Source organism: Mustela erminea, chromosome 5, assembly GCF_009829155.1.
Source record: "Mustela erminea isolate mMusErm1 chromosome 5, mMusErm1.Pri, whole genome shotgun sequence".
In the NCBI taxonomy this organism is placed as follows: Eukaryota; Metazoa; Chordata; class Mammalia; order Carnivora; family Mustelidae; genus Mustela; species Mustela erminea.
In genome coordinates, this window is record NC_045618.1 from 116,779,478 (window position 1) to 116,798,140 (window position 18,663).

Below are 18,663 nucleotides of genomic sequence, written 5' to 3' on the forward strand. Positions count from 1 at the left end.
GCAAACAGCACCTTAAATCAGTTTTAGAACATTTCCGTCTACCTGGTTAGACCCCTCCAGCCCATTTGCAGCCTCCATCCCCTGCCCGCCACCACCACTAAAAATATACCTTCTGTCTCTATAACTTTGCCATTTCTGATCATTTCATACAAATGGAGGCATTGGGCATGTACTCTCTTGTCTCTGTTGGCATAATGTTTTCGAAGTTTATCTGTGTTGTAGCATGTCCGTACTTTGTTCCTTTTTGTTGGCAAAGAATAGTGAATAGTATGTATGGATCACAGTTTTTCTGTCCATTTCCCAATTGATGGACATTCGGGTTGTTTACATGTTTTGCCTATTGCGAACGATCTTGCTAAGAACATTTTTCTATAAATCTTCATTTGGATAATTGTCTTTTCTCTTGGGCAGAAAGAATAGAATTGCTGGATCATATGGTACCTTTGTGTTGAGCCTTTTCAGAAACCGTTAACTGCTTTCCAAAATGGCTGCAGCATTTGACGTTCCCACAAGCAGTGCATGGAGGAGGTTGCTGGTTCTCAAGTTCTCGCCAAGACTTGTTATTTTCTATCTAGCTGTGAACTGGTATCTTACGGTTTTATTGACATTTCCGAAATTACTAATGATATTGAGCATCTTATGTGCTTTTTAGCCATTTGTGTATCTTAGGTGAACTGTTTGTTCAAAATCTTCTATTTTTGAGTGGGTTGATTGTCGTATTGGGAGTTCTTTACACATTCCAGGTCCAAGTTCTCTCAGTATGTGGTTTGCAAATGCTTTCTCTTGCTCTGTTACTTGTCTTTTCATTTTCTTATTGCCGTCTTTTGAAGCATTCAGGTTTTTAATTTGGCTGATGTCCAGTGTATTTTTTTGTTCTTTTTATAAACCGTGTTTTTGGTGTTTTATCTTCAACATCTTTGGCTAAGGTCCTGAATTTTCTAAGTTATCTTCCAAAGTTTTATTATATTAGCCCTTACATTTAAGTCTATGATGCATTTTGGTTTAATTTTTGTAAATGGTGTGAAATGAAGGCCCAAGTTCATCTTTTTATGTGGATTTCCAAATAGTCCCCACCCCATTTGTTGACAAGACTGTTCTTTCTCTGATGTGCAGGTGACCCTTGGAACAACATGGGTTTGAATTGCACAGGTCCATTTATATGCAGATCTTTTTCTGTAAATACAGTACAGCATCATAAATATATTTTCCTTATAATTTTTGTAATAACATTTTCTTTTCTCTAGCTACTTTATTTTAGGAATACAGTGCATAATACATTGAATATACGAAAGGAACTGAAAGTCCTTAAACTTTTTCAAAACTGTTTTGGCTATTCTGGGTTTTTTGCAATTTCCTATACGTTTTAGGATCATTATGTCCACTTCTGCAAAAAAACCTGCTGATCTCTTTTTTTAATTTTAATACTATTAAGTCTTCTGATCCACAAATATGAGGTATCTCTTTGCTTATTTGGATCTTTAATTTCCCTCTGCAACATTTTGGATTTTCACTATACAAGTCTTATACTTTTGTTAGGTTTATTCCTAAGTATCTTCATGTTTTTAAATGAATCTGGCTTCTGCCAAAAGAAATCGATAGTAGGATGACTTGTCACCAAGGAGTGGGTGGGTGTGCCTGCTCACTTCTACTTTCATCATAAGGGTAGGTGAAATCTGACATACTGGTTTGAATTTTTTTTTTTAAATGAAAAACAAAGCAAACAACTGTCTTTAGAGCATGTGTGCAATTTCATAATAAAATGAATACCTGTATCAGACTTAAATAAAAAAAGACCGTGACTAAGACCCTATCCCCTGTCTGATCCAGTCCCCTCCCTTCCTCCAGAAGGTGAGCGCCTGCGTTTTCTCTCCGTCGTTCCTTCACTTTGCTTTATGGTTTCAACCGCATGAGTATTTAATTATAAACAACATAATGTTTGCTTGTTCTGTTTTGGTCTCTGTGTAACTGTAATGATAGTGAATGTATTTTTCTACGACTTACTCTTTTTCTTGTTATGTTCCTAAGATTCATCTGTTTTGAAACATGGGCTGTATTTCATTCATTCCTCTGTCCACTTCCGTGAGCTTCATGGGATCACATTATATGAGCACAGGAGTTTATTTTTCCAGCTATTCATGGTCCTTGGGTTATTTCTTTTTCGTTTTTTTTTTTTTTTTTTTTTTTTTTTTTGCTGTGAGTAATCCTCTACTGCACATGGGTAGAGCTTCTGCAGGGTTTTGCTAGGAGCAGAAACACTGCATTGGCAGGGATGAGCCTCAGCTCAGTTGGATAATGGGAAGGTGTTTTCCCAAGTGGAGAGCTGATCCCAGTGAACCTCCACCATCAGTGGATTAGTTTCCTATTGTTGCTGCCACAGATCACTACAAGCTTAGTGGCTTAACGCAATTATTATGTTACGGCTCTGGACTTGAGAAACCTGAAATGAGTCTTACCATATTAAATCGGGGTGTCAGGAAGGCTATGTTCCTTTCTGGGGACTCTGGAGGAGGTCTCATGTTCCTATCTTTTCCAGCTTTTATTTTATAGTCAAAGTTTCTTTTTTTTTTTTAAAAGATTTTATTTTTTTATTTGAGTGAGAATGAGAGAGAGCATGAGAGGGGCGAGGGGCAGAGGGAGAAGCAGACTCCCCACTGAGCAGGGAGCCTGATATGGGACTTGATCCTGGGTCTCCAGGATCATGACCTGAGCTGATGGCAGTCACTTAACCAACTGAGCCACCCAGGCGCCCTCTTTTCCAGCTATTAGAGGCTGTCTCCATTCTTTGGCCCCTGGCCCCTTCCTCCGTGTTCAAAGCCAGCAGTGATAGTTGAGTCTTTTCTTACATCAAATCCTTGACACCGACTCCTCCTTCCACATTCAAGGACCCCTATGATCACGTTGGGCCCACCGGAATAATCCAGGCTAACCTCCCTGTTTTAGGGTCAGCCTATTTAAGATGAGCCATCTTAAATCCATCCATGTCTTAATTCCCCTTTGTCATGTGGCGTGACCTAGTCACAGGCTCTGGGGATTAGGATGTGGACATCTTTGGGGGCTGTTTCCTTTCTTACCACAGCTGCTGTTGAGGATTCTCATTATTCCACAGAAACAAGGATTTAAATGTTTTAACAGTTTGTGAATGTATGAAATACTTAGTCATTATTTTCAAATGACTTCTTTAGATTTTCAGCTGCTCATGCTCCCCAGGCTTCTCTAACTTTCATGATTAGTCATGTCAAGTTCTGGAGTCAGAGTGCCAGAGGTATCTCACTCAGAGCTGGGTGACTCAGGCGGGTCCCCTCCCCTCCCTAAGCTCCCGTTTCCTTATCTATAAAGTAGGGATCATTACCTTGACCGTGTAGGGTTGCTACGAGAATCAGATGACATAATGCATAGGAGTCCCAGCCCGGTGCCTGACAAGTACTAGAAAGTTGACACATGTATGAGTGTTCGTGTTTATGCAGCCGTCCGCTCCTCCAGCAGCTCTCAAGGACCAGACCCTGGACTTGTCCACCTGGTGTTCAATGACTATGTATTTAACACCATTGTGGCCGTGAAGTCCTGTGAGGCATCCGTAGGGAAAGTGCTGGCTGTAAGGCTTTACTGCCGTACTCGGTGATGCGGAGAGTGTAACGTGTGCAGGAGCTCCAGTTCCTAAAGCTCTTCCTTAGAGAGGCGGATAGCTGGGCTCTTTATTCTCTTCATGTTTATGTCTTTGTTCTTTCTTTCTTTCTTTCTTTCTTTCTTTCTTTCTTTCTTTTTAAGATTTATTTATTTTAGAGAGCACACAAGCAGGGGGAGAGGTAGAGGGAGAAGGAGAGAGAATCTCAAGCAGACACCACACCGAGTGTTTAGCCCGACGCGGGGTTCTGTTTCACGATCCTGAGATTGTGACCTGAACCAAAATCCAGAGTCAAACACTTAATGGGACTAAGCCACCCCAGATCCCCTATGTCTTTGTTCTTGAAAGACACCATGAAACAGAAGCAGAAAGTTGGGGGGCGTTTTTCTTCTGGTCCTCAAGTGACTCCCATGTCCTGGAGTATACCACGTGTCATCCGGGAAAGAAAGCAAAGAATGTCTTCACCCTTTTAAGGACAAGGAGTCCCATTAACAAAGCTTGTCTTTCATCCCTAATGTTGTCACCCTTGCTGTCATTTTTTTTTTTTAAAGATTTTATGTATTTATTTGACAGGCAGAGATCACAAGTAGGCAGAGAGAGAGAGGAAGGGAAGCAGGATCCCTGCTGAGCAGAGAGCCCGATGCGGGGCTCATTCCCAGGACCCCGAGATCATGACCTGAGCCAAAGGCAGAGGCTTTAACCCACTAGCCACCCAGGAGCCCCTCATTGTTATTTTTTTAAGCTAAAGAGTACATTAGTGCGTGCCTCCTGTCAATTCCAGAGCTGAACTTCTGAGTTTTTGCTCAATTCTCTGAACCGCAGCTTGGGCAACAAAAGTTACTTGAATCAGAAGAATCCTGTTTGATACAGAAGTAAGCCTTGACCTGCAGTTCATCATTCTTTTCCTTGGACGCAGCTCAGTGCTTTCAGGGGACTTTTACTTGGTGTGGAAAAGGGAAATAAAATATCCAGCACCTCCTAAGGCCCTGGTCACCCATAGTGGTGGTGCTGTGTGTGCGTGCCTGTCTGTGTGTAGTCCACATCTATGCCAACTGCCAGACAGATGAGACTTTGGATAATGGGCAAGGTGGGAAAGGTTTAAAAATTGGGTTGCAAGAAATATTAATATATGTGTTCTAAAATCATTTAAATACCTGACCAATAGGGAATGATTCAGAGCATGTCTTCTGTTGAGAAAGAATGTGTTGCCTTAGAACTCCAAAATCTGCTTCCTTCTGGGAAAAATCTAACACTTGACAAAATCATTTCTCCCAGGCCGATGCATGCCATGCCTACCAGATCGTTCACCGAAATGGGATTCCTGATGAGCAGATCATTGTGATGATGTATGATGACATAGCCAACTCAGAAGAGTAAGTAGGCAGTGTCTTGAACTTGATGGTGAATTCGGGGGGAAAAAAAGTGTGTGTGTGTGTGTGTGTGTGTGTGTGTACACACACATATATGTATATATATGTGTAATTTTTTCTTAGCATTTTTTTTAGAGATTATTTATTTTAGAGAGAAAACACATATGCATTAGTGGGGACAGTGGAAGGGCAGAGGGAGAGAATCTCAAGCAGACTCTACGTGGAACCTGGAGCCTGACCTGGGGCCTTGATCTCAGGACCCTGAGAGCATGACCTGAGCTGAAACCAAGAGTCAGACGCTGAACTCACTGAGCCACCCAGGCATGTCCCTACCCCCTGCCAGGATATAGTTTTCTTAACCTCATATAAACTCACAGGAATCTTTAGAATTAGCGTTAGAATGCAGACCTTAGGATGTGAACAGACCCGCAGATGGAATCCCACAGGGCTGCTTCCTGTAGAACTTGGAGCCACTTGCTAGTAGCAGCGGCATAGAAAGTGGGCGCTGAAGGGTGTTCGGGGCTGGTGCTTTGGAAGAGTTTAAAGTATAGGTTCCTTCTGGGCTTAGAGAACTCACCATTGGATTCTGTGATGCTTGATCCTGACCACCCAGACAGGCTCGAGGGGCGGGGTGGTCAGCACACAGGGGTCACCTTCACAGCCCCGTGCCTAGAAGGTTCTGGTTTGTAGCTTAGATCCGACGCCCCTTTCCTTTCAGCTTTACAACCTCACGCCTGCTTCTCTGATTTCCTGGAGATCAGGGGCAGCAGGTGGGTACCACACGTGACCGGTGCTTCTCTCTCCACCCCTTGTTTCCCCTGCTGGAGCCAAGGGCCAAGGTGGGGTGACCCCAGGATGGCTCGTAATCCATTCTGAGTGCTCACGTCTTCAGCTCTTGTCTTAAAGTCTTGTCTTTTGTCCTGGCTTTCTCTCTAGTTTTGCTCTGAGAGGCCTTTTGCACAGGTCTTGGCCTCAGGATGCTATATGGTTGCCACAGGAGGCCAGGCACACCTGTCCTCAGTTTCCAGGACAACCCTTCACCACTCCTGCCAAGAACTCAAGGCCTGTGGGCTGCCTGAGACCAGCCCCCCCACCCCCCACCCCTGCTCTATAGCCCCTGGCACGTGAGCGACCATGTGGGTGATGAGACACGGCTTTGGCAAACACAGTCACTTTCTGCTTATATACATACGGGCGTGTATTTTTGAAGAGAGATTTCCAAGACATGTCCCATTGCCTGCTTCAGAGGTGTCCTTTGGTTTTCAGCAACCCTACGCCAGGAATCGTGATCAACAGACCCAATGGCTCTGACGTGTATGCGGGGGTCCTGAAGGACTACACCGGCGAGGTAAGGGGCGCGGGCTGGAGGCAGCACGGGCTGTTTCCGTTCCGGGGATGGTTCTCCCCCTCGTTCTTGTATTTCCAGGGTCAGAACCTCACTAGACTGATCTCTGGTCATTGCTTCATGTTTCTAGTAAGATTCGTGCTTGAGGAATGATTTCTGAGAGTTTTGTAAGAAAGCTGAGGGAAAACATGGGGAGAAGAGTTAGTCTACTGATCTTTAGTTTCTAGTCTTTAAGCCTGAAAATAGATTTCCCTCAGTAATACCTGATTTTCTTGAAGCCTTGGTGCTAATCCAGTTATAGATTGGTGCTGTTTTCTGAAAATCAGTGTTCTCAGCACCAGCCCTGGTGCAGCATATCCCTGGATTTCACTGAAGATAGGTTTTCATTAATTATTTATCGTATGTCACTTCCGAATTAAGTCCCTCTTAATCGATTTCAAGTTGTATTAATTGACACATTTTTTTTTTTTAAAAGCCCCATAATGATGCCGCCTTATGGTTTGCCACAGTCTCTCTTTCCTGATTTCAGAGGGATCGTGTAGGAACTAATATTCCTGGTGGTAAAGAAGCATTTATCCAAAATTCAGCAGTTCTTTCAGTTTCTTTTAAATTCAAGTACACTTAAATTGAACACATCATACGTGTAATATCGATGATACCATTTTTATAAAATTATTTTTATATAGTGAGATAAGGAAATGTCTGGAATCTTAAGTGGTAAGATTTTTGGTAAGATTTTAGGTGGTAAGATCCCCCCACACTTTTATACTTTTCTGGATTGCTTTTTTTAAATGATCAGACATCAGTGTTACTTTTTTTTTTTTTCCTAAGATTTTATTTATTTGACACAGAGAGAGAGAGCATAAGTGGGCAGAGTGGCAGGCAGAGGGAGAGGGAGAAGCAGGCTCCCTGCTCAGCTAGGAGCCTGACAGGGGGCTGGATCCCAGGACTCTGGGATCATGACCTGAGCCAGGTGCCCCCAGTGTTATCTTTAATCTTTAAGGAAATCAAGCATCCTTGGGATTTGACCTTCTAGGCTGCATATTGGACGCAAAGGGAGGCCCAGGGCTGAAGTTTCCGTCCCTTTTTGCCGTGCCTCTGGGGGGGCTTCGCTCTTCCTCTGCTGTTTGTCCCTACCTCCCCGCATCTTTGGGTTTTCCCACCTGAACTTTGTAATGGTCAGGAGGAATGGCAAGCTTGCTGAGTTGCCATCAGCCAAAGGCAAGGGTATTTGACAAGGGGTCATGCACAGGCCCCAGAAACACTGGCCTTGCTTTGGGTCTTGTCTGGCTCCAAAGTCTTCGCAGTTAAACCTGGAGCCTTGAAGACGGGTGGAGCGCGGGCCCGGGTCTGCCACAGACTCCGCAGATGCTCGGAGCGCGGGCCCGGGTCTGCCACAGACTCCGCAGACGCTCGGACTGAGAACGACAGCTGCAGCTGGTTTTCACTTCAACTCTTTGTAGGACGTCACCCCGCAGAATTTCCTCGCCGTCTTGAGAGGTGATGAGGAAGCAGTGAAGGGCAAAGGATCTGGAAAGGTCTTGAAGAGGTAATGTCTGTTTTGTGGCTCCCACACTTTTCTGAATGACTTGGGACCCAGAAGAGGTGGCGTCTTTTACTCTTGGCCTGTCTCCTACTGAGAAGTGACAGAGCCGGGAGCTCTGTCCTGACTTAAGACAGGCTGTGCAGAGCTGGAGGCTTTTTTGGGGAGCCTGTTTGTGTCCCGAACTCACTCAAGGAGCCAGGATTCCTCATTATTTTTTTTTTTTAAAGATTTTATTTATTTATTTGACAGAGAGAGATCACAAGTAGGCAGAGAGGCAGGCAGAGAGAGAGAGGAGGAAGCGGGCTCCCTGCTGAGCAGAGAGCCTGATGTGGGGCTTGATCCTAGGACCCTGAGATCATGACCTGAGCCGAAGGCAGAGGCTTTAACCCACTGAGCTACCCAGGTGCCCCATCCCTCATTATTGTTAATGAAATGTTCCCTGTCACTTGAACCCACTGCTTTTTTGCTGTCCACGGATCCTAGAGCTGGTATGTTCCGCCACCAGCGGGATACACCGAGACAGGCACAGAGCCTCGCAGCCGGTTGGGTCAGAGGGTCTGGCCTGCCAGTTCCGTGCCGTGTTGGAGGTGAGCCTGGTGGGGAGAGGAGCACATTCACGCGCACAGCGCCAGCCTTCGTGCTGGGGAAAACCAGCCCCACAGCTTGCCACAGGCTATGGGTCAGAGATGTGTAGCATCTCTTCATGCAGCACTTCTCAGTGATGGCAGGGACTCGGGTGCCATGCCTCAGACTGTCTCAGTGGTACTGTTCCTCTCAGGAGGGAAGGGGCAGGCATGGGGAAGTGTGTGGGCAGGCAGGTGGGGGGGGCAGTCGGTGTGCAGTCTGAGGAGCCCAGAAAGGAAGGAGTCAGAGCTGAAGGACTGTGTTCCTCTCTGTGTCCTGGCTTCCTTCCTCATTTGGGGGCAATGTGGTTGGAGAGTGTGGCTTGCTGGCATGGGGCCCAATTACCAAAGGACTCCCCTCCCCCAGTTTGAATCACACCTGGTCCTATGACTGACTGCTCAGCAAATGTCCCTTCCTCCCCAGCCATCATTCATAGCTTTGAAGCTCTCCATGTGCCTTGTGGTTCAAGGTAACCCTCTGTGGGAGCGGAGGGCGAGGGCTGACAGCAGGCCCTGCATTCCTCTTCATTGGGAGACTGTAATTCTCGAGCTTCTTCTTTCTTACAGCAACTTTTCAGAGAAATGGAAATGGGGTTAGGAATTGGTTTGACTTTCCTTGTCTGTCACCCTCTCTTGGCAGTGGCCCCCGGGATCATGTGTTCATTTACTTCACCGATCATGGAGCTACTGGCATACTGGTGTTTCCGAATGACGATGTGAGTTTCCCTTAACATTGTTTTTTGTTTAACATTTTTTAAGTATTTGTCAGAGAGAGAGAGAGAACAAGCAGGGGGAGTGGCAGGCAGAGGGAGAGGGAGAAGCAGGCTCCCTCGGAGCAGGGAGCCAGATGTGGGCTCAATCCCAGGACCCCGGGATCATGATCTGAGCCGAAGGCAGATGCTTAACTGAGCCATCCAGGTATCCAGTCTTTCTTAACATTGTGAGGACAGAGTAGGAGACTGGCAAACAAAAGCTTGGGGTCAACATTCAGACTGTGATGTGTATTTCTAGTGTTCTACCAGGGTTGATTTCTGTGTGTGGTAGGTGAGTATAGGGGCCATGCTTAGTGGCCCAAAATCTATCTAGAGCCTCTCAGGTTTTGCATACATTTCTCTTCATATCCCAGCCTCAGTAAACTGTCTCCAGACTTGGGTACGTGGCACTAGAGGCAATAACAGAACCCAGCCTCTGAATGCTCCAGACAAAATAATGAAGGAGAAAGCACATTCTCTTCCCCCTTTTAAATATTTGAATAGAACATGCGAGGTACCACTTTGGGGTAATGTAGTTGGTCACCATGATTCTTTCTAAGGGCCAGTAAATAAGAATTTACAGAGCAGCATTAGGGCTTTATTAGTGGGTTATCCAGAAAATGATTTCTCTTCATATGTTGGTCCACATGTCAACATTCTTACCTTTCAGCTTCACGTGAAGGACCTGAATGAGACCATCCGTTACATGTACGAACACAAAATGTACCAAAAGGTAACACCAGCACTTGGGGTGGCCTGGTGGGGAAGGAGTGTGAGGAAGGCAGGAGGCGCAGAGCCGACCCTCTCCTTGACGCCCCAACTCCAAATGGCTGTTTTCTGGAGAGTGTCCTTGTGATCAGTCTTGACCACTGGTTTTCCAGGATTCACCCTTAGTGATCCTAGGGCTTTAGCTGTTAGCTCAGAATCACTAGAGCTCTAGTTCAAACACAGTGTGGACCCCACCTACAGAGTTTGACTCAGAGGCCTGGGGTGAGGCCTGAGAACTGGCCTTTCTGAGTTGATGCTGACTCTAATGGTCTGGGGACCACGCTTTGAAGACCACTGTTCTTAGCACTGACTCCAGTTTGGGAGCCCCTGGGGAGGAAAACACCACCATCTTATTTGGCCCCGGCCTGTTCCTGTAGCAGCCTTTATACAGACTGAATTGTCTGAACACATACAGGATAGAAATGTGGAAATTGGCCTGCCGCATGGTCTCCCTGCATTGGATGGAGGAATGATTCTCTTAAGCATTATCTGTGGCACCATTTGCCCTGCACCATTTCAACTAATAGATCATTGTAGTCTGTTAGTTATGGATAGATTGGAGTCCTTCTGGTTTGTCTGACAACAGCTTCTGTAGCCTCCGGCAGCAGCCTCTCCCAACAGAGATCTCTCCCAGAAGCAAGAATAAAAAACCCTTAAGAATGGGTGAGAAGACTGGGCAGGGCCAGAGTAACATCTGTGTGAGGTCTGTGCCTGGCCAGGGTGTGAGGTCACCTGTCTTGTTCGCCTCACAGATGGTCTTCTACATTGAAGCCTGTGAGTCTGGGTCCATGATGAAGCACCTGCCCACCGACATCAACGGTAGGTAGGGGGAGCACTGGCCTCCGAGCCAGGGTGGCTGAGCAGGTTGCTCAGCGGCACAGTTGGTCATTCCCCAATTCTGCTGATGTGAAGAACCAAGTGGTCTATAGAAGTAGGGGCCTAAAGGTCCAGGAGTAAAGAATCTGATGGAAGCCTCATGGTCCTCTTCCAGGTCTTGGTGAAGCTACTTAAGTCCAAGATCGCGTAGTCTTTGGACCAACTTTGCGATGCATTGCTTGTTGACTGCTGATCGTGGGCAGTTGACTTACCCTCTTTGACCCTCTGTTATCCCATCCGTAAAATGGGGATAAAGACAGTGCCTGTCTAGGGGGAGAAGTGCATTTTAAGTGCTGACATTTGCCCGGCACCATTCTGAGCCCATAATAGCTAGAGAGTAAATGGTGGCTATTACATACGTTCAGTCAAAGTGTTCGTTCAGTAGATGTTAATTTTCTCCGGAAATGAAATTAGATACATGTTCTTTGAGTTTCCAGAGCTATTAAAATCTTTCAGCGTTTTTCTAAAATAGCTTGGCATCCTACTGAGCACGTGTGCTTGCTTATCCCTACAGAAAGTGTTTATGGACCAGCTTCTCTTTTCTTCCACATTTAATTTTAGACAGTTTCTGTAACCGAACTCACAGAGCTGGGTACAGTCATGCCCTTGTGCCCTCCCTGTGCTGGTAGCTTTGATTGCCCCAGGGAAGAGGGAAAGGCTCACACAGCAGGTGGGACCCACAGCGGAGAACGGAGTGTGACGGCTGGATGTCTTAAATCCCTGCTAGTTTATGCGACCACCGCTGCGAACCCCACAGAGTCGTCCTACGCCTGTTACTACGATGAGAAGAGGTCCACGTACCTGGGGGACTGGTACAGCGTCAACTGGATGGAGGACTCAGATGTGGTGAGCCCCCAGGGGTCTGGCTGCACCGCCGAGGCCCAGCCGTTGGCTCTGATGGTCAGAGGACTTCCATGGTTTCCTCTTTGCAGGAGGATTTGACCAGAGAGACCCTCCACAAGCAGTACCAGCTGGTGAAGTCCCACACCAACACCAGCCACGTCATGCAGTACGGGAACAAGGTGAGGGAGGCCGCCCCCTGCTCCTCCTCCTGATGGTGGTGGAGCCTCGGGCTGACTCCCCGGGAATGTGTGGCTCTGAGTCCTGGGCGTCATGCCTGGGCTCTGGGGTCAGACCTTGTCAGGTTCCCCCTTGCAAAGTTGTGAGATTTGGGGCAAGCTGCTTCTCCGAATCTCCATTTCCTCCTGGGTCAGAGCTTTAGCGTTCAGTTAAAGAAGGTCGTGCATCAGAAACCCTCAGCAGGCCTGGCGCGTGGTAAGAGGCCACTGAATTGAAAGCCTGTGCGAGTGTGGGGTGTTGTTGCTTCATAGGACCCCACACCCTATACGCTGCAGCTCTTTACCTTTTACTTTGTGCTAGAATTTAGGGACTTCCAGCCCACCCCACCCCAGCTATGTTCAGAAGGGACCTAGGGGTTAAATGGGTGAGTTTATCAGGGCTCTCTGGACAGAGGTCACAGCAGGTGGCTGCTGAAGGCTTGGGCCTTATGTGTCACCCGGTGTAGGCAGTTGGCAACCCTTGCGATGTGCAGAGGAGGTGTTTGTGCACTTGTCCCTGTGACCAAACACTATTCCTCAGGTGGCCTGCTACCATCTGAGCTCTCACCAGCTGAGATCTGTTTTTGGGATGCAAACACTATCCTTCTGGAAGGCCTTGTCAGCCAGTCAACCCAGCTGCCTCCAGCTCCTCATGGGCAGAGTGTGAACCAGAGCCTGGGACTCTGCAGGGTGGGCACAGGCCATGAGATGTGCCCTCAGGATGCCCTGGGCCAGGCCGGGCTTCTTAGTGGTAGTGGTCGAGCAGGGAGCAGAGAGAAGGCAAGGGAAGGGTGACTCCGAGGAGGCAGGATCAGAGGTGGCACAGCCCTGGCTGCGTGGGACAGGGGAGGGGGGCATCTGGTCACAGCTTTTTGCCCTGGGCTTCCTGTGTGCCTTGTGATTTCTTCCGCAATGGACGTTCCTGGTCTTGGTTGAAGAGCTGTGATGGATCTTTTCCAAACCTTATGTGTTCATATATATTTATGTGAATTTCATTTTTGTTTTAGAGCTTTTTAGATTATTTTGGGTCCTTTTTAAAATTTTCGGTTTTATTTATTCATTTGAGAGAGGGAGAGAGGGAGCACAAGATGGGGTAGGGTCTGAGGGAGAAGCAGACTGCCTGCTGAGCAGAGAGTCCAATGAGAGAATTGATCCTGCGACCCTGGGATCGTGACTTGAGCTGAAAGCAGACGCTTAACCGACTGAGCCACCCAGGAGCCCCAGTTGTTGCCTGGTTTAAGAACAGAATTGCTTGCAACATTTCTTTCTCCGATTGGGGTCCAGTCTGGAGTGACCTGAGCAGGCAGTAGAGCCTGGCTGATGTGCCCTTTTGGCCCTGACCATCAGCCAACCTGGCCCTCTGTGGCTTAGCTCTGCCCCGCTCAGTGGACCCAGACCTCAGCTCTAACCTGTTCTTTGTGCCCTCCTGCTCCTGGGTGCTCGGGCCCGGTGGGTGAGAATGGGTAGGGCAGCACGACCCGGGTTGCCGCTGGCTGAAACGACCCTGGTGCAAGCTCTGTGTGACAAGGGAGCAGTGATTACTTTTCATACATAACGGAATTAGCAATTCTGCAAAGGAAGCCAAGTATTTTTTTTTAAATATTTTATTTATTTATTTGACAGACAGAGATCACAAGTAGGCAGAGAGGCAGGCAAAGAGAGAGGAGGAAGCGGGCTCACTGCTGAGCAGAGAGCCCGATGCGGGGCTCGATCCCAGGACCCTGGGATCATGACCTGAGCCGAAGGCAGAGGCTTAACCCACTGAGCCACCCAGGCGCCCCAAGCCAAGTATTTTTGAAGTTCATCACTGGTGGATTTCAGGGGCTCAGATATGTTTTCTTGCCGCCTGCTGAGGACCAAGTGTGCATTTCCAGGCTGCACCCGTGGCCCTTCAGTGGTCCTGAAACCACATGGCATGAACTATGAGCCTTCCACGGAGAGGCAGGACCCAGGACACGTTTGGGACGTGTGCCGCTCAGACTGGCTCTCTCCTTTTCTCCTCAGTCCATTTCCACCATGAAAGTGATGCAGTTTCAGGGAATGAAACACAAAGCCAGCTCTCCTATCTCCCTGCCTCCGGTCACACACCTGGACCTCACCCCGAGCCCCGAGGTGCCCCTCACCATCCTGAAAAGGAAGCTGATGAGCACCAATGACCTGCAGGAGTCCAGGAATCTCGTGGAGCAGATCCACAGGCATTTAGATGTAAGTAGTGGTTCAAGGAACCATTTCCTGCTACTGCCCCCAGCCTCACCGGGCTGCCTGCATGAACTTGGTCTCTGCCTCCTGATGGTTACCCAGTGCCACTTGGAGCTAGGAGACAGCACTCTGGGGCCACCCCTCCTGCCACATGGGAGTATGTGGGGAAGGAGACTAGCCTCTGTGCTCCATGTAACAGAGAAGCAAGTGAGCAGAGCACTGGCTGTCTTCATTCTCCATTAGTCAACTGAACTTGACCTCTTTGGTAGCAGGCAGCAGAGGACGAGGCTGTCTCTCTCCTATATCTGCCAGTAGGTCATGGCACGAGGGCCTTGCCCTCTTTTGTACCTGGTTGCTTAGAAAACATTTTAATATTGCCACTTGGTGAGTTATTAGCTAATCGTGTTTTTTTTAAAAAAAAATGCAATGTATAAAGTTTCTGCAGCCTTAGGAAATTGTCGTTATAGCCTCAAATTCTTCCTTAAAATGTTTGAGCAATCTTACAATAACTGAGTTTGTTTTTAGTAGCTCATCTGATTGTTTGGAAGTGGCAGAATCGCGTTTCTGGTTCTAGCTGCACATCTGGAAGCCCCCAGGGAACAGGCTGTCGCTGGGCTGCCAGGCGGAGGTGGTCTCCTTCAGCGGAGCTGGCTCTGTGGTGACTCGCCAGCCTCACGAGCACGGCGCTCAGGCATTCGAGAGCACAGCCTATGTTTTCTAGGAAAGATAACATCTCTGATCTGGTTTAAATTCCTGTCTCTAGTAATCCTGGCAGCCGGCGTCCCACGTCTGGTGTATTTTTTGCTGGTCTTAGTGTAATACAGAGGTCCTCCTACTTGTTGGTCTGGGACTTCTTTATGGTCCTACTAAAATTTTGATTCCAGGGTGCTGTTGTTTAAGTGGTGTTCTGGTGATATTTGCTGCATCAGAAATAATCACTGAGATTTTGAAAATATTAACTGATTAAGAAATAGTAACAAACCCATTTTGCAGTGAGGTATTTCTTTTGTTCATCCTTTGGGAAGGAAACAGTGTCCTTCCCCGTACCCCTCAGTCTGGTGGTTTCTGGGCTAGATGGGCAAAGGTGCCCATGAACACACAGCACCATTCAGGGGACAGCAGGCTACTCTGGGGCACAATCTCTACACCCACCCCTTTTCTTAGAGTGGGCCAGGCCTGCTGTTCAGGGAGATAGATTTATAGGTTTCTGTCATGTCAGAAGTCCCTGAAAAGGCAGGCTATTTCTCAAGGTTTCTGGCAATTACCAGAAGTTTCCCATGGACATCTCTTGCCTCCTGCAGAATGCCTCTTTGGCATCTATTTTATTTTATATTTTTAAAGATTTTATTTATTTGAGAGAAAAAGTGAATGAGCACGAGCGGGGGAGGGGCATAGGGAGAAGCAGACTCCCCGCTGAGCAGGGAGCCTGACGCGGGATCAATACCAAGACCCTGGGACCATGACCTGAGCTGAAGGGAGATACCTACCCACCTAAGCCCCCCCGGGTGGCCCTGTTGGCATCTATTTTAACATGCTAGGTGAGAAGCCACATGAAGAGATGTCTAACAGATCCAGGGTTCCGAGAGAGACTGCGTGACTTAAGGCACATTTTGAAAACGTGTCTCCTCAGGCAAGGCACATCATCCAGAAGTCCGTGCAGAAGATCGTCTCCTTGCTCACCAGCTCAGATGCTGAGGCCGAGGGGCTGCTATCGCGGAGAGCCGAGCTCAAGGCACACGAGTGCTACCAGGCCGCCGTGTCCCACTTCCGCACACACTGCTTCAACTGGCACTTGTCCACGGTAGGCTGGGGCCCGGGGCCACACCACACCACCTACCCTGAGTCCACAGAGCCCTTCCCTGCATCTTAAACCCCCAAAGCTAAATTAATATTGGCCACTGGAAATCTCACAAGGTGCATGGTCTTCTAGAAGATTCCATCCAGGCTCAGGATACAGTGCCCTCATTCAGAGGCCTTTGATGGGGACAAGAGGGGGAGGGTCAGCCCGATCACTGACCACGAATGCTGGCCCCAGACAACACTCAGCTGTCCAGTGGGTAGGAGTTTACCAGTCGTGGCCCAACTCCCTCCCTGTGTTTGACTGACGGGATGTTCCTTCTCTCCCACATTTGCAGTCTCCCTGCCACACCACCTCCCTCACCCAGATCTGTTTTGACCCCTCCCTGAGATTGAGTATTGAAGTCAGGCCCTGGTAGAACGTTGGGTTGGTGGTCAACGCCATGTGATGCCGGGAGCCTTCTAGGGAAGGAGTCAGCAAACTGGCCCCCAGCCCGATCCTGCCCATAGCCTGTTTTTAGAAATAGTTTTACTGGAACACTGCTGTGCTCTAACTGTGGCGTAGTTTCTCTGGCCACTTTCCCACTCGCAGACTCCAGTAGTTCACACATCCCGCAAAGCCAAAAATGTTTCCCGTCCGGCCCTTCCCAGAAGAAGTTTGTCAACTTCTGCTTTAGAGCCACGTTCTTCCCGGCTGTAGTTACTGGCTCGAACGGCTGCTTGAAGTCACATAATAGATCCGTTAAATTAATTCAAATGAAATGCAATGGGAAACTCGGTTTCTTAGCCACTCCAGCCACATTTTGGGTGTTAGTAGCCACATGTGGCTGGCAGCTACTGAATTAGAGAAGTTGATAGAACATTCCTGTCACTGTAGAAAGCCCTGTCGGGCCATGGTGTGTGCACCTGGTCATGCCTAAAGGCTTCAGAGATGGGGCCCTGGGCACTTTGAGGTGGCTCTCCATTATTTGGAAGCTCTCAAGTTTATTTTGTCTTGTATTTAACTTTGTAAGGAAAGGGCTTTTCTTACTTGATAATAAAGAATCCCCATTATTTAATCAATGCTTTGTCTTCTGGGGCCAGCTCTTTTGCCCTCTAGAATCACACAAAGCAGATCTCCCCCTCCTTGCCCCTGAGAGTTCTCACATTCCCCCAGAAGCTTTTGCAAGATAAATATTTGTGGTTATCTCAGTCTTTCCCTGGGGCCATCTGGCTTGGCATCCATTTCCCATCCTGCTCTCCTCCGTGTGTTCCTCCTCCCAGAATGAGGTTCTTAGAGCCAAAGCCAGGTGGGCAAGGGGGCCAGGGGTTCCTAGTAAGACAGGGGAGCGGGGCCACGGTGGGCCCTCCATTGGGAGGCCCGAGCTGGTACCGACGTGCTCTTGGAGGCTTGCTAGCCCCCAGGCCCAAGGGCCTTTTTCATAGGAGGGAGCCCATAAATCATCCCAGATTACTGAAAAGTGGTCCTGGAGGATCCATGAACCCCGAAGAAAGGTCAGGGACCACAGGTCAAGGTACTTTATGCCTGTAACCACAAAAGTGTGGGATATTCCCAAGTCAAGAGGTGATAGTATGGTGAGACGATGGCGTCTTGACTGTCTTTTTTGGTTTGTTTGCCTCTAGTACGAGTACGCACTGAGACACCTGTACGTGCTGGTCAACCTTTGTGAGGAACCTTACCCGATTGACAGGTGAATGCACACGTGGCCTGCGGGCTCCGTGTCCCTTTGCAAGCCAGCAGGAGCAGCACTTTTAGCCTTCTCTGCCAGCGGCTCCCTCACGGTCGAGGAACTCAGGCTAGATGCTCCCTCCACGATCCCTGTGGGGCCGGTCTGTCGTCAAGGACAACCTGTTCTGGGTTGGGTTGTTTGGGATCATTTCTCCAGACATGACATGGGTCACCAGCCTCTTCTTCCTGCTTCTTACAGAATACGGCTGGCCATGGACAAGGTGTGCCTTCAATACTACTGAAACACTGCCTCCCTGATGCTTTTCCACGAGTGAACACTGTCCCTCACAACGTGTGCTCAGTCAGAAGAGGGGGAGCCGGCGGGAGGCCCCCCCAGGAGCTCCGGGCTCGCCGAGGCAATGCGGTCGGGCCACCCGCCCTGCGGGCCTTACCTCCTTCCCCAGCTCCTGCAGGTCCTTTGTGCCACTCCAATAAAACTACACATTGGCCTGGGTAAAGCTCAGTGTGGAGAAAGGTATATTTGCTTTATGAGGAGATTTTTGGGCTCATTTGTTTCCAGAAGCAGGAAGTTGACCCCAGGGGGCGGGAGGTTCTGCCGCTGGTGAAGGGTTCTGAGGAATTGGAAGCTGGAACCTCTTGAGTCTTTAGAATGACTTTATCGAAGAGGGATGGAAGCCCCAGATGGAATAGTATGTTTAGGAAATACTTTGATTTTTTATTGTTTTTGTATCTTTATCTATCAGCAGTGGGCAAGGCTTAAACAAAAGAAATAAAGATTTATCACTGAACCTGAGCATTCATTTCAGGCCCCCGACTTGGCCCCGATGCTCCTGGCCACAGCTGCCCTTCCCCTCCCCCGCCCTGCTGTCCCTGCCCCTCTGTGCTCCGGGACTCTTCAGCCTCCTGTGCCTTTGTGACCTGCTGGTCCTCTTGCCCCAGAGTGCATTTCCCTCATGGGATAGATTCTCAGGGTGTATCTCAAGGGCCACTTCGCCCTTGAACCTTCTTCAACTTCTT

At 48.3% G+C, this 18,663-nt stretch overlaps 1 protein-coding gene across 1 annotated transcript in view; it reads left to right on the forward strand.

Moving 5' to 3' along the window:
* The window catches only part of LGMN (legumain), a 31,832-nt gene extending 13,689 nt beyond the window's left edge, over positions 1-18,143 (forward strand). Inside the window, exons 3-14 of the mRNA XM_032344627.1 lie at positions 4,898-4,995; positions 6,259-6,340; positions 7,801-7,886; positions 9,147-9,222; positions 9,929-9,991; positions 10,779-10,845; positions 11,630-11,748; positions 11,835-11,924; positions 13,965-14,165; positions 15,790-15,960; positions 17,580-17,647; positions 17,885-18,143. Coding sequence (XP_032200518.1) covers positions 4,898-4,995; positions 6,259-6,340; positions 7,801-7,886; positions 9,147-9,222; positions 9,929-9,991; positions 10,779-10,845; positions 11,630-11,748; positions 11,835-11,924; positions 13,965-14,165; positions 15,790-15,960; positions 17,580-17,647; positions 17,885-17,927 — 1,164 coding nt within the window. The 3' untranslated portion in view covers positions 17,928-18,143. The remainder of the gene's footprint in view (positions 1-4,897; positions 4,996-6,258; positions 6,341-7,800; positions 7,887-9,146; positions 9,223-9,928; positions 9,992-10,778; positions 10,846-11,629; positions 11,749-11,834; positions 11,925-13,964; positions 14,166-15,789; positions 15,961-17,579; positions 17,648-17,884) is intronic.
* The last annotated feature ends 520 nt before the right edge of the window (positions 18,144-18,663 follow it).